Source organism: Bos grunniens, chromosome 14 (assembly GCF_055505025.1).
Source record: "Bos grunniens cultivar Pamir isolate PY7600 chromosome 14, Bosgru_T2T1.0, whole genome shotgun sequence".
NCBI lineage: Eukaryota > Metazoa > Chordata > Mammalia > Artiodactyla > Bovidae > Bos > Bos grunniens.
In genome coordinates, this window is record NC_141178.1 from 79012756 (window position 1) to 79027386 (window position 14631).

At 46.1% G+C, this 14631-nt stretch overlaps 1 protein-coding gene across 1 annotated transcript in view; it reads right to left on the bottom strand.

Moving 5' to 3' along the window:
* The window catches only part of FAM135B (family with sequence similarity 135 member B), a 225651-nt gene that overhangs the window by 103551 nt on the left and 107469 nt on the right, over positions 1-14631 (bottom strand). Inside the window, exon 3 of the mRNA XM_086335602.1 lies at positions 13869-13948. Coding sequence (XP_086191728.1) covers positions 13869-13948 — 80 coding nt within the window. The remainder of the gene's footprint in view (positions 1-13868; positions 13949-14631) is intronic.

Below are 14631 nucleotides of genomic sequence, written 5' to 3' on the forward strand. Positions count from 1 at the left end.
AAATATGGGTCATCCATTGGCACATATTTCAGAAGGCTGAGGCAAAGTACATTGACTTCAATGAAGATAAACAAGAACATTCATTTTCAGGAGTCATGACTTTTATCGTGTTTTAAACTTTAATAATATCGACCTGAACTGCTTTAAACCAAGGCAATCAATACTGGAGAACATGTTCAGGTGAAGCTTTCAAAGAGGATTTAGATGAAAGGGAAAGCATCTTTCAATGAGGTCTGGAAGTGATGTGAATTCTTGGCATTCACCTACTCATCCTTTCACCCATCCATCAGTCCACTGACTCAACATACCCGCACTGGATCACAAAGGTGTGATAGCAGGTGCGTGAGTGGTGTCAGTAAGTGAGTTTCTGTCCTCCTAAGACTTATACTAGGGTAACGGGGAAAAAGAAATGCTCAAGTGACCATTCAGTTATAATGTCATAAATACTGAAAAAACAGAAGCCGAAAGGAATATGGCACACTTAATTTGGAGTGGGGGAAGTGTACCGTCTAAAGGTAAAAAGAGGCATCTTATGGGTTACTAAAATTAAATTTTGACAGAGACCACAACACACCCTGCAAACCAATGTCAAAGGCTAGACTCAAAAGCACAGCTCGCAAACGGAGTGGGTGAGACCACCGATCTAAATTCCTCAGTTAGACTAGGGGAATAATATGGCATCAGGTGGAGAGGGAAGAAAGGGTTTTGGAGAGAGCATCCATACAGTTGTTTGGAGAAAGCTATGCCTGTGAGAGTTGGACTGTGAAGAAAGCTGAGCACCAAAGAATTAATGCTTTTGAGCTGTGGTGTTGGAGAAGACTCTTGAGAGTCCCTTGGACTGCAAGGAGATCCAACCAGTCCATTCTAAAGGAGATCAGTCCTGGGTGTTCATTGGAAGGACTGATGCTAAAGCTGAAACTCCAATACTTTGGCCACCTCATGCGAAGAGTTGACTCATTGGAAAAGACCCTGATGCTGGGAAGGATTGAGGGCAGGAGAAGAAGGGGACGACAGAGGATGAGATGGTTGGATGGCATCACCGACTTAATGGACATGAGTTTGGGTAAACTCCGGGAGTTGGTGATGGACAGGGAGGCCTGGCATGCTGCGGTTCATGGGGTCGCAAAGAGTCGGACACAACTGAGCGACTGAACTGAACCGAACTGATGTCTGTGAAGTCAGTCTCTATTTACACCACTTCCAGTGGAGGAGAGAAAAGAGGAGTAACTTCTTTCAGCCAAAAATAGAGCACCTACTCAAACAGCATGATGTAGACCCCCCATCTGGGGACTGGAGGACCAGGGCACGTCTGCCTCCTCAGGAAGTTAAGGCCAACCCACTTCCCTGATAGCTCAGTTGGTAAAGAATCCACCTGCAATGCAGGAGACCCCAGTTCTATTCCTGGGGTGGGAAGATCCGCTGGAGAAGGGAATGGCTACCCACTTGAGTATTCTTGGGCTTCCCTTGTGGCTCAGCTGGTAAAGAATCCACCTCCAATGCGGGAGACCTGGGTTTGATCCCTAGGTTGGGAAGATCACCTGGAGAAGGGAAAGGCTACCCATTCCAGTATTCTGGCCTGAAGAATTCCATGGACTGTTTAGTCCATGGGGTCGCAATGAGTCGGACACAACCAAGCAACTTTCACTTTCACTTTCAGGCAGTTACACTGAATCACTTTGCCCCTCGCAATGATGCTACAAGGAGGAGCCTGTGGACATGGTGTCACATGTCAGATCTGTACATACCGGGCCAAATGAAAGATGGATGTCCCTGCCAAGTCAGTTCTGCAGGAGCGCACAGCTGAAATATGGGAGAGAGAACAGGAGGAGGAAAGGAGCTGACACTTGAATACTGCTGCTGCTTGTAAGGGATGAGCATCACCTAACCGAGTCTTCAAGCAGACCCTGTGAGAGACGTTCTGGTCTTGCTGTTGTTTTCATACGTGGAAATGAGGCACTAGGCACTTGTTTCACTGTTTCAAAGGCGAGGAACCAAGATTTGAACCCAAATAGACTGTAACCACTATTTCATGCTCTTCAATAGGTCTTCCAGGCATAAATATTCATTAAAATAATGACAAACATTTGGCTTATTGTGTCTTTTTTAAAAACGCTGAAAATATTTAGAAAGTAAAATTGAGATGACATGTACAGTATTTTGGGTGGCGCTTCTCAGGTGGTGCTAGTGGTAAAGAACCCACCTGTCTAATTCAAGTGACATAAGAGAAGTGAATCCAATCCCTGGGTCAGGAAGACCCCCTGGAGGAGGGCATGGCAACCCACTCCAGTATTCTTGCCTGGAGAATTCCATGGACAGAGGAGCCTGGTGGGCTACAGTCCTTAGCACCACAAAGAGTCGGACAGGATTGAAGCGATGTAGCATGCATGCACGTACAGCATCCTAAAAGCACATCCATGGGGCACTGGCAGGGCAGCCCCTGAAGGTCTGACTTTGCTACTGCAGCATCTATGGGGGTAATGAGGGCTGAAGGGTGAAGGGAGTGAGGCTAGGAGAAGGGTGAGGCGGGGAAAGAAAACTGAGCATGACCAGAATGGGGTCTGTGAGCTTGGAAGGGACCCAAGAGACATGAGGAAGAGGAGAAAATCTCAAGGGACAGGACTTGAGGTGGGCATGGAAAAGTGGTCCAAGGAGTAGTTCTGCTTCATCCTGCTGGACCAGCTGGGTAGCAAGACCATGCATCAGCACAGCTGACATCTTCCTCCAGCGGATGCTCAGCCCAAGTCTTGCCATCAGCACTGCGGGTGGAGCAGGCAACACACAGGACCCACCAGACTCTGGAGTCCGATTCACTGGGATTGAATCCTGCTGCACGAACCACTACCTGGGGGACCTTGAACCAGTCCTTAGGTGCTCCATATCCAATTTCCTCTTCTATAAAACAGGGCTTATTCATGTAACTTATCACTAAGGAAAAGTGTGATAATAAAGTACATCCATTCCCATAAATACTAAACACATTTGAAGCATTCTATTTCCTAGCACATAGAAAACACTCCATGATGATTTACTGAAAAGTAGCATTATTATTAAATTGTAGAGGAGACACAGACAATAAATATGTAATAAAACTAGTTGAAGTAGTCTGAAGAAAAATAAAGCAGAATAAGAAATTAAGTTACAACAGGAAATCTATTTTTTTTTTTAAAAATGAGCAAGGAGCCTCTCTGAGGAGGTGACATTTGAGCAGAGACCTGACCTGAATTCATTGAGAAAGCAAACCAGGATAAGACCGGGAGAGGAAAGACCAACTTCCAGGGGGAGGGACCCCCAAAGTTCAGAGCTCTGATTTGGGAATGAGCTTGATATTTAAGGAAGAGTAAGAGCAATGGGAAGAGGGCAAAAGATGAGTTTAAGGGCAAAGTCAAGGATCAGACCATACGGGGCCACCAGGACCTGCTAAGGACTTTGTATTTTATTCCCAGGTCTGCAAGAAGCAATGTGATGCAGAAGATCTCTCGGCTGGGATCCTGAACCCACCTCTTCCCAGGTGTTCCCATCAGTATCTTCATCTGTAAAGTGGCAATAAGAATAATACCCACCCTGTAGAGTTGTGAGAAGTGAGAAAATGTAATACATGCAAAGAACAGAACCGTGCCCAGCACACAGTAAGCATTCTGGGTCATTATCATCATCATCGCCATCATTAGCAGACTGTGAGTAGGGGCCTGATAGTCTGAATTGTCTGTAAAATACATTACCCTGGCTTCTCTGTGAAGGTGATGCAGGCCGGCCTTTGGCAATGGTTGCAAGTGAGGTGAGTCTGAGAGGGATGGAGAGAAATCGCTGCAATGGACTTGGATGGAAAAATTCTCGGGCTGATTTGCAGCAATACGGATGGATCTGGAGATTATCATTACTTCACTTAAGTGAAAAAAGTCAGAAGTTGAAGACACACACCATGCGATATCACTTACATGTGGGATCTAACATGTGATACAAACGAACTTACTGCTAAACAGAAACAGACCCCCAGACCCGGAGAGCAGACTTGTGGGCGCCCGGGGGAGGGATGGGTGGAGAGTCTGAGATGAGCAGATGAAAACTACGATATACAGGATGCATAAATACCAAGGTCCCAGCGCACAGCACAGGGAACTTTATTCTGCATCCTGCGATAGGCCATAGTGGAAAAGAGCGTGGAAAAGAATGCATGTACTGCATGTGTATCACTGAATCATTTGGCTGAACAGCAGAAATTAACAACTGCAAGTTAGCCACACATCAGGAAAATAATTTTAAAAAAAATTCTAGTCTGGATGGCTTTGTGCATTTAGATTTCCAAGTTTCCCTGAGAATGTGTGTGTCTGGGATCAAGCCAAGTAGTCTTTTAGAAAATCACCATCTACTTAAAGTGGATGTATTATTACAGAAAAAAATAATTATGGAGTAAAGAAAAACAAGCTTTTCCTTCAGGAACATTCTGAGTAAAAGGCCATGCCCTTCAGAGGTCATGCATTCCTCACAGCCTTTCCTATGATCGTCACAAGTAGCTACAAAGACAAAACAGGAAACCCTGTTTCTGTAACTGTCCAAATACCATACAGATATGAAAAGGTAAGACAGCAATTTTCTGTTCATTTTCCTGCCTGAGCAGTTCTAACATCTATCCATCCTCTTATTTGGGGCTGTAATGGAAAGAAAGGCTTATTAGACAGAAGCATGGAGAGCCCATGGGTGGGAAAGCCTGATCCAGTAACCCCTCTCCAGGACAACCTCACTCTGCTTTCAAATGGATATTATTCAAATGGCTGGGCACCTGTGGAGGAATTTTGCTCTGTGTGGAGCTTCAAGTAACATTTTCCTGATATATTTTTTTAACTGGGTGCACAGAAATAGCACCATGAATCAAAGGCACTCTATAAAAGGCTAGAGTGAGCCTGGATGGGGATTTCGAAATGGCTCTGGGGCTCTGCGTGGAGAGTGCAGAAGCTCCAGCAGCAGGAGCTGTACCCTTAAGCATGTTTCTCCTCCCTCTATTCCAGAGGTTCTGATGCATCTGACCCTTCCTCTGCGTGCTCCCTTGAATTAAAAAGAAATCCATATGTAAACGGGGCTGCAGACTCCCTCATTCTACACGTGAGAATATTGACAAGACGTGTGTGTGTGCTCAGGGCTGTCCTTCTCTTTGCAACTCAGTGGACTGTATCCTAACACGCTCTTCTGTCCATGGGATTCTCCAGGCAAGAATACTGGAGTGGGTTGCCACGTCCCCCCTTCAGGGAATCTTCCCGAGTCAGGGATCGAACCCTCATCTCCTGCATCTCTTTCACTGGCAGGCATATTCTCTACCACTGTGCCATCTAGGAAGCCCATTTATAGGACAGACTTAATCATTCATCATGGTAAACAGAGAGCTTATGTCCAAGTCAGGGTAGACATTTAGGAGAGTTTGGACCAAAGAGAAGCAGGCTTCCTGCAGTTTATGGCAGTTATTATTCCACTTGTCTATCAGCCTCAGCCAGCTCAGCAGAAAATATTCCTTTTCATTTCATGATCGCATTGTTCTCCAGAGGAAATGGATAAAAGTGCACCTGTCAGCAGACGGGAAATAAAGACCCTCTGCTGCTTGGGCCCATCCTCAGGGACCTGTCTTTCACATTAAGGTGTTAAGACTTCAGCATCTCTTCTTGTAACTGTAAGTCACCAAAGGAAGAAGACTAAATCATTCAATTATCCATCATTAGCGTCAACTCCTTAGCTGCAATTATGGAATTCTAAGGTTCTGCTCTTGTGTGCCCCCCTGTGAATTTCCTCTTCAGCATTTTATCCACGTATCATTTCATCTTACTCTGAGAGTCTGACTTAGGAGGCGGGGCAGGATGGATCAAGAAACTGACTGCTTGTGAGTCCCGAGGGATCTTGTGAGAGGAGGTCCCTGGGCCACAGTGGGAGAAACTGCAGTGGTTCGAGAGGTCCTGAACAACCCCAGTCCCTGCCACCCGCTCCTGAAGACCCCTCACATTGTTACTCCAAATTCCACACCCCGTGGTCCATTCTCAGACCCTCAGTGACTACTTGGCTGAGTCAGAAAGAAGTTATCCAGCCTTTGTTGCATACTTCAGGGCTTTTTCTAAATAATCATCAGCTTTTTTGGGGGGAAGGGGGACTTCCTTGGTGGCTCAAATGGTAAAGCGTCTGCCTACAATGCGGGAGACCGGGTTCGATCCCTGGGTCAGGAAGATCCCCTGGAGAAGGAAATGGCAATCCACTCCAGTACTATTGCTTGGAAAATCCCATGAACAGAGGAGCCTAGTAGGCTACGGTCTATGGGGTCACAGAGTCAGACACAACTGAGCGACTTCACTTTCACTATCTTTTTTTTTTAAACAACTGCTTGACTATCAAGATCTCAAAACAGTATCCTTTCCCACTGAAATGCTTCCTTTCAAAACAACCTGTTCACTGAGGCTTCAAAAGCTTATTATTATAATTTTTTTAATTGCGTGGAATTCAGCCTCCCTGTTCCTTTCATTAAAGCCCAAGCTCTGCCCTCTGGTCTTTATTACTAACACAATAAGCGTACCTATTATGCCAACTGTGTCCCAGGCACTCCGGCAGGCACCAGGGAGCCAGAACTGAATAAAGAAGCAACATGGTACCAGGACTCTGGTGTGTAAACGTAAGCGTCAACTTCCATACTGAGGATTAATTTATTCCTATAAGTATATAATGATAATAATAATAATTCCCCTTTATTTTAGAAAAGACTGGGGACTTCCCTGGTGGCCCAGCGGCTAACACTCCAAGCTCCTGATGCAGGGGAATGGGGTTTGATCCCTTGTCAGGGAACTAGATCCCACATGCTGTAACTAAGACTGGCACAGCCAAATAAATAAATGTTTTTAAAGTAAATAAATAAAAATAAAAAAGACTGGAATGACTGCATATAATATAGGTACACTACCATGCAATGTTCTTTTTCATTAGCCACTGTCTTCTGCCATGTGAAAACTTCTGCATGAAGCCTCTAAGGATGAGACGTTCACTGCTTCTGAAGATAATAACATCAGAAGCTGGGCATCTGGAGGCTCAAGAGCTCCAGAAACAGTGCCTGACACATAGGAGGCGGCAGAGAAACAGGTACTGAGTAAACCATAAAACCCATCAGGACTAACATTTCAGTCCGTGTAAATTTCACCCAAGTCTGCTGATTCCAGCTTTTGTAATAAAACTAAAAATAGCCAGCATTTACTGAGGGTTTAGGATGGCAGGCTCCCCTCTAAGCACTTATATGTATTCCTATTAAAATGCTCACAACCCCATGAAGAAGTTACTGTTATTAATATTATTACCATTGCCATTTTACAGAGAAGGAAAATGAGACACAGGAAGGTTAGAACCGAGTCCAAGGTCACACAGGGTGTGCGGGATGCAGCTGCCTGCTTCTCTAGCCTATGTGTGGGGTCTAGAGATAAAGACTGTTCTCTCTTTCATCAGCAACAGGCATGTGTATCTGATGCATGTGTCTTCTCTGGCTTATGCTTCCAGGGCCCTGCCCTCTCCCTCACCTTTCTCTCCAGGTGTGTTTCCCTGAAACATGGTTCCCCAGGTGCAAGGTGTGCCCACCCAGATGTGGGTGCACCCTGGTGGTGCTGCAGCCTGAGCGGGGGGTGGGGGGGCAGCAGGGGGCCCAGGAGCCTTGTTCAGCGGGGAGGGAGGCACCCGGGCAGCTGAGGCTGTGCAGACCTGGTGGCGGGACTCTGCCCACTTTCTGAACACAGAGAGATTTGCACTGATGACCTGGACCGAAGGCAGGACACCTGGAAGTCAGGTGTGCTCACAGAAGACCGGCCAGGAAGATGGCAGTCAAGCCTTCCCAGGGAGGCTGCCTTGAGGTCACAGCCCACACACACACACCTTGTCATTCGTGATTGTCACTCTCCCTTCAGTTTCCCACCCCAGTCCTGGAGCTCCAGGAAAGCAGCCTCAGCCATCCAGCTCTGTGTTAACTGTGCCTCACACACAGCCAGCTCTAGGAACCAGGGTCTGATGCTTTGTAAGTACCTCTGCTGGAAGCTCATTAAATGTGGGGTAGACAGATTAGGGGACTCCTCCTGACAAATGTGGTACAAAGGTGACCGAGAACGTTATGTTCTGATGAGTGGGTATACATGCAGGCTCCCAGGCGACAGGAAGCCCATTAAATACCCCCACACAGTACTTTCACTGATGCCCCAGATGGTCCTTCAGGGTCATTTCTATAGAGGCTGCTGGCACAGGGTCACCCGGAACGCAGGGGAACGCAGGTTTGGCTGACTCCACACCCTGCCTCCCATGTGATAAGGAGCAGCTGTACCACTTCTAGTGGTTTCAGGGGACAGATGATGAAGAGCAGATGCAGAGATGAGGACCTGTGCACAGGTGGTTTAGCACACATGTGTCCCATGAGACTGGGGAAGCAGGGACCCAGGGCAGGGAAAGTGGGGAAGGCAGGCAGAGGCGCATCTCAGCAAAGGTCCCCACAAAGGGAGCGCCAGCCTGCTCCTGCAGGGGAGGGAACTACATCTCAGCCTGTCCCATCCCCCGATAGGAGCACACCTCCACACATGTGCACTGATAATCACAGGCTCGTGGCAAGGGCTAGAGGTGGGGATGGGGGATGCTGGGCTTCAAACTCCCAGGCAAGTTCAGATCCCAGACAGCGTGCTCCCGGGAGCCTGGGGCTGGGTCCTCCAATGCAGAGTCCCAAATGCAGGTCCCCAGAGCAAAGGGGTGGGGGAATTGCACGAGACGGGGAGGGACACACGTGTGTACAGGCAGTGAGGATGCTCAGACGGGGAATGAGTGATTCTCACAGGGACAGGGATCACTGCAGAGAACCAACACAAATCCTTTCTGCCAGCTGAGTGGGCTAGAGGGGTGGAAGGTGAGGAAGAAAGGGACAGGCATTAAAAACCAGTGTGTGTGTGTGTGTGCGTGTGTGTGTGTGTGTGTGTTCAGTCGCTCAGTTGTGTCCAAGTTTGCAACCCCTGTAGACTGCAGCCCAAGCTCCTCAGTGCATTAAATTTTCCAAGCAAGAATAATGGAGGGAGTTGCCATTTCCTCCTCCAGGGGATCTCCCTGACCCAGGGATCAAACCTGCACCTCCCACACTGACAGGCGGATTCCTTATAACTGAGCCACCTGGGAAGCCCATTAAGTCGAAGCAGAGAGGGATCAACCAGGGTACAAGAGACTGAAGGAATCTTCCCAAAGAGGGACCTTGGAGGTTGAGCAGACTTTAAGATTTGATCTCAAGGACAAAGATGGACAACAATTCTGGCTTGGACCCCCAGGGAGCTGATCACTGAACCAGCTGGCAGAGCAGATTCACGGTCTACACTGGGAGTCCAAGGCGAGGGGCCCTGGCTTCAGAGTTTCCGAGATGACTTTTGTGAGGAGCAGAGGTGCCAACATCCTTCAGGTCTGGACTCCTCCAGACATGTCCTTCTTGAGCAGCGCTCTCCTCCAACCCCAGGAGGGCACTCGCAGCCTAGGAGCGGGGGCGTTTTTACCTGATTAATACTGTCCATGAAAACAGGCATATTTGGTATTTAGCTGCACTTTAATGGGCTCTGAAAAGAAATTAGTTTGATTCATTTGAAGAATAAATGTCTCTCCCCACCCCTTACACGGTGAAACTCTTAAAAGCTTTCACTTAATGAAAATGTAAATTACCTCTCAAAACATTACTAAAACTAATCATGGCAATTTTTTCACGCTTCCACAATTTACTGCTCACCCTTTTCTCTTGCTTTGATGAGCAGTGACTAGCAGATGTCTGTTTGTGCCGAACCACTTAACACAGCCTCAGTAAGTTTAAGCAGTGTCCCTCCCCCATATATGACTTAACTGATCATCCCCCTAAGAGAAAATAATATTTTTTGACATCTCCAGGTAGGAAGGGTTGCAAAACCTATTAAATACCATCACTTGGGTGAAAGGAAACAGCCAAGGGTAAGTATACATAACATTCATTCACAGACAATTACCTGTAACCCTGAACTCAGAAAACAAATCTGTGAAACCCACAAAATGCAAGCCTTCAAATCAAGCAGAATCACATTAAAAAAAAAAATTCTTACTTCTGGTTTCTCTTCCTAGAATACTGTAACCCTCATGTTTTTATTCACCATCATTCATCTCTGTATCTCTCAACGCTTAGGATTTTGGCTTATAGGAGGAATCTGAAAAGTTTTGGAAGAGCTAGAACCATCCTGGCTTCAGTGAAACATTAGAGGATCACCTACAATTTTTACTTTTATATTTTTGGTGATGACCAAGATCCAGTGGCCTTTAGAATCGTACTGACGTCTAAGCCCAAATCATGCACACATCCACATCCACAGAAAACAAGCTCCTTTGATGCCCTGCACCCAGTGCCGTGAACAGAGGGATGCACTGTTGCCGTGGGGGTGTATTCACCTCTTTACACACATGTCCCTACTGTAATGTGGGGGTCTTTCTAGAAGGCCTGGGGAGGATAACTCTTACCTGGTGCAAGCTCAGAGACTGTCCTAGTCTATTCCACAAGATACGTTGCTAACTCAGACAAGAAGGAGCCATCCATTTACCTGAGCAATTTTTCCCAAGTCACCTTTTTAAAAAGTATTGAGAAAAGAAACATTGTAGTATATCAATTATGACTACATTTCCCAGGGGAAGTTACTATTTTTCCTTATTCACAAAATGAAATCATAAACACCGACCTTGGAAAACCCAATGAGAAAGTAAGTCCCATCCAGAGAAGCAGAATCTAAATCTAAACCTGCGTAATTAAAGCACATTTCATATCATATGGCTACCAGAGAAGGAACATATTTTCAAAGAGAACAAGACTGCATAATTCTGCCCCTTAATTTATGCGGCAACATCCTCCGTGTGAACAGCACTGGGTTTATGGCTTCCTAGTGCTTTAGTTTCCAGTACTCTTGCCTGGAGAATCCCATGGACGGAGGAACCTGGTGGGCTGCCGTCTATGGGGTCGCTAAGAGTCGGACACGACTGAGCGACTTCACTTTCACTTTTTACTTTCATGCACTGGAGAAGGACATGGCAACCCACTCCAGTGTTCTTGCCTGGAGAATCCAGGGACGGGGGAGCCTGGTGGGCTGCCGTCTATGGGGTCGCACAGGGTCGGACACGACTGAAGAGACACAGCAGCAGCAGCAGCAGTGCTTTTGTGTCATCTGGCTGTGCCTTGGGAGACAAAAATCTCATCTCAGCCTCCACCTCTACTGTATTAATTACTGTGACACTTCTGTCTCCCCATGAAGACTGGGTGCCTCCAGAGCAGGAAAGCATCTCCTCATCCCCAGGGATGCATTCCACAACACCAACTTGCGGCAGATGCTACTAACTAAACAACTGCTGAACGTGTAAGAGCGTCACTGACTCTTGCTGGTGGTCACTGTGAGCTTACTATGGGTCAGGACCATTCTAGTCATTTCCTTGCATAATTCATTCAAACCTTAACACAAACCTATGAGGTAGGGACCTTCTACCAGCCCAACTTTATAGATGAAGAATCCAAGAAATCATACAGGTGAAATAACTTTTCTAAATCCAGAAGGCTGAGAAGTGTCAGAAGCAGGAATTGAACCTGGAAATTTTGGAATGTGCGGCCTGTACCACTCCTGAATTCTGCCTCACTAGACACAATGAGTTTTTCCTATTTCTATTTTAAAGCAATTATCCTGCAATTAATAATAATTTTCCAAAAAAGTTTTAAAATAATTTTAAAAATTTTTGAAAAAGGTTCTGTTTCTGACCTGGGACATTTCCTTTAATAACCTCTATAACATGTAAAGTGCCCTTTACATTTATAATCTCTAAGATACACAACCATACAAAATCGATGGGATGCAGCAAAAGCAGTTCTTAGAGGGACATTCATAGCAATATAGGCCTTATTTAAGAAAGAAGAAAGATCTCAAACAACCTAACCCACCACCTAAAAGAATTAGAAAAAGAAGAACGAAGAAAACCAAAAGTTAGCAGAAGAAAGTAGATAATAAAGATCAGAGAGGAAATAAATAAAATAGAGATTTTTAAAAAATCAGTAAGACCAAGATCTGGTTCTTTGAAAGGGTAAACAAAATGCACAATCCTCTGGCCAGGCTCACCAAGAAGAAAAGACAGGCCCCAAACAAGCAAAAACAGATATATAATGTGTAAGACAAAGCCCTACAGAGGACGGATATTTATCCTCATGTTTCAGGTGAGGAAGTGAAGCTCAAATTGTCAAGGCCTGGGATCACATGACTAGTTCATGCAGCATCAGGGTTCAAGCGTCCTACTTCCTCAGTCAACTCCACGAACCTTCTTCTGGCAGAAGCTGTGGTGGGAGGAGGCATAATACAGCTGGCAGCACAGGGGGAACCCGCAGGCACCTGAATGAGCACAGGACATAGGCGAGGGGGTGACCTCCAGTCTCGGATGCCTGACATTCCCCGGAGAAAGGAGGAGTGCAGAGTGGAGGAGAAGGACCTCCTTGGAAATGTGGGGGTTTGACTACTACTTACTGCTTAACTCTATGCAGAGTCAGGGGAGAAGCTAGCGGTCTCCAGGGTCTTTCTCTTTCTGAATCATAGGCCCCAGCCAGCCTGTTGCCCGTAAACTATTGGCCTCCCTGGCTTGTCCCTTGCATGGTCCACATAAGCTCCCTCTACCCTGCATCTCCCACACCTCCCCCAAGGAGGAGCTAAACAGACCACCACATCTACCCTAACTTTGCAGTCATTCAACTGCTACAACTCTACTCGCCATAATATCACTGCCAACAACGGGGTAATATAATTGCCAAGGCAACCCAAAATTAATTTTTGGAAATGTAGCTATGAATGACCAGAACTCTTGACCTTACTAAATTTGATTTCTACAATATTCTTGGCTACCTTGTAGAGTGAAAGTCAAGCAGCTTTTACACTGTTCTGTCTTTTTGTCTCCTTACCTTCTCTCTCTTCCATTCCAAAGTATGTCTCCTCCTTCTTAAGGTCTGGTTGATCTATATATACATTCTCCCAAACTTACTAATGCAAATACTTCTGCCAGAATATAATCTTGATGTCTAGCTTTACTTTTTATGTAATAAGTTCTGTATTTCTGACTCAATGCTATCACATTGAACTTGCTGATCGCCTGGGATACCTAACTAATGCTCCAAGGTTAGAACCTGGATTGTCCTTGGCAATCCTTCTTCCCAAGGAGGATTGCCTTTGACTTCTTATTGTGCACAGAAAGTGCTACCACACCTGCCTACTGACTCAGTCCCATACACCGAGCTGATTATTAACTCTTCTTTGACAGCAGGCTTCTTACCTACCAGCTAGATGCCATTTCCCATCCTCTTCCTCCCTGATTTGATTTTAGCCAACCTCTACAGCCAGGTTTGGGGCTTCCCAGGTATCTCAGTGGTAAAGAGTCGATCTGCCAATGCAGGAGACCCAAGAGACTCAGGTTCGATCCCTGGGTCAGGAAGATCCCCTGGAGGAGGAAATGGTAACCCACTCCAGTATTCTTGCTCAGAACATTCCATGGACAGAGGAGCCTGGCAGGCTACAGTCCATGGAGTCATAAAGAGTCAGACACACCTGAGCAACTGAGCCTGCATTCACAGCCAGGATTATCCTCAGATACCAGCTGCTCCTAGGAGAGTTTTTTGTTTTTTTGTTTTCTTTTAGTCAGGTCCCCTTTGCAATAACACAGGGCCAAAGCAACAGTGGGTCTACATTTCCAAAATCCACTTATTCAACAATCAACAATGGTTCACTGAGTGCCTCTATGTGCCCTGCTAAGCCCTGGTTTACAGGGATAAATGAAGGCTTACCAGTGGGCAGCAAGTGCCCCACTGTTATCCTCCTGCTCACCTGTCTGCCCAACGATGGAGGCGCTCAGTCTGTGGGGGATCCTTGAGGACACCTTCAAGGTCACTCGGATCTGATAATACCTAAGAAAAGAACAGAGGACAGGCTGCTGAATATCAGACTTATTATTGCCTGCTTCTAAAAACACCTAGACTTAATCCTAAAGACTGTAGGCAACAGGCTAGTTTCTGGATGGCATGCATGATCGTCTAGCATCAGAGAGAGATTTATTTTGCCAGCACTGTCAGGGAGGGATGAGATGGGCCAAGATGGAGACAGGAAGTTGAGTACATCTGAGGATCCTATGAGACACAGAAAAGGTTGTGGTAATAGAAATAGGAACAAGGGAGCGATAAGTCATATGCCACAGGTACGTTATGAGAGATGGCCTGTTTTTAGGTGAAAAAGTCCATTTTACAGAAAATAGGATTTGCGTGCATGATGGACAATCCATACACGAACTGAACTGCTATCACATTGCAACACAAATATTTCCTTTAGAAACACAGCAGCTGAGCTGCCAATCCTGGGGGTATCAGCAAACAATGTCACCAGTGTATTTCTACGCTCTGGGTTTTATCACGTCACCCCCATTTCTAGATTCGGTCATTGCAGAATGTCGAGCAGGTTCCCATGCTGTCGAGAGACTCTTATTTGTCCTCTTCTGCCACATGTGCTGAAGCATGTTTGGAAGTTCTGCACCTCGCAATTAACGATCCTTTCATTTGCAAGAACACGTCTGGCCTATCATTGTCCTCCCCTTCCA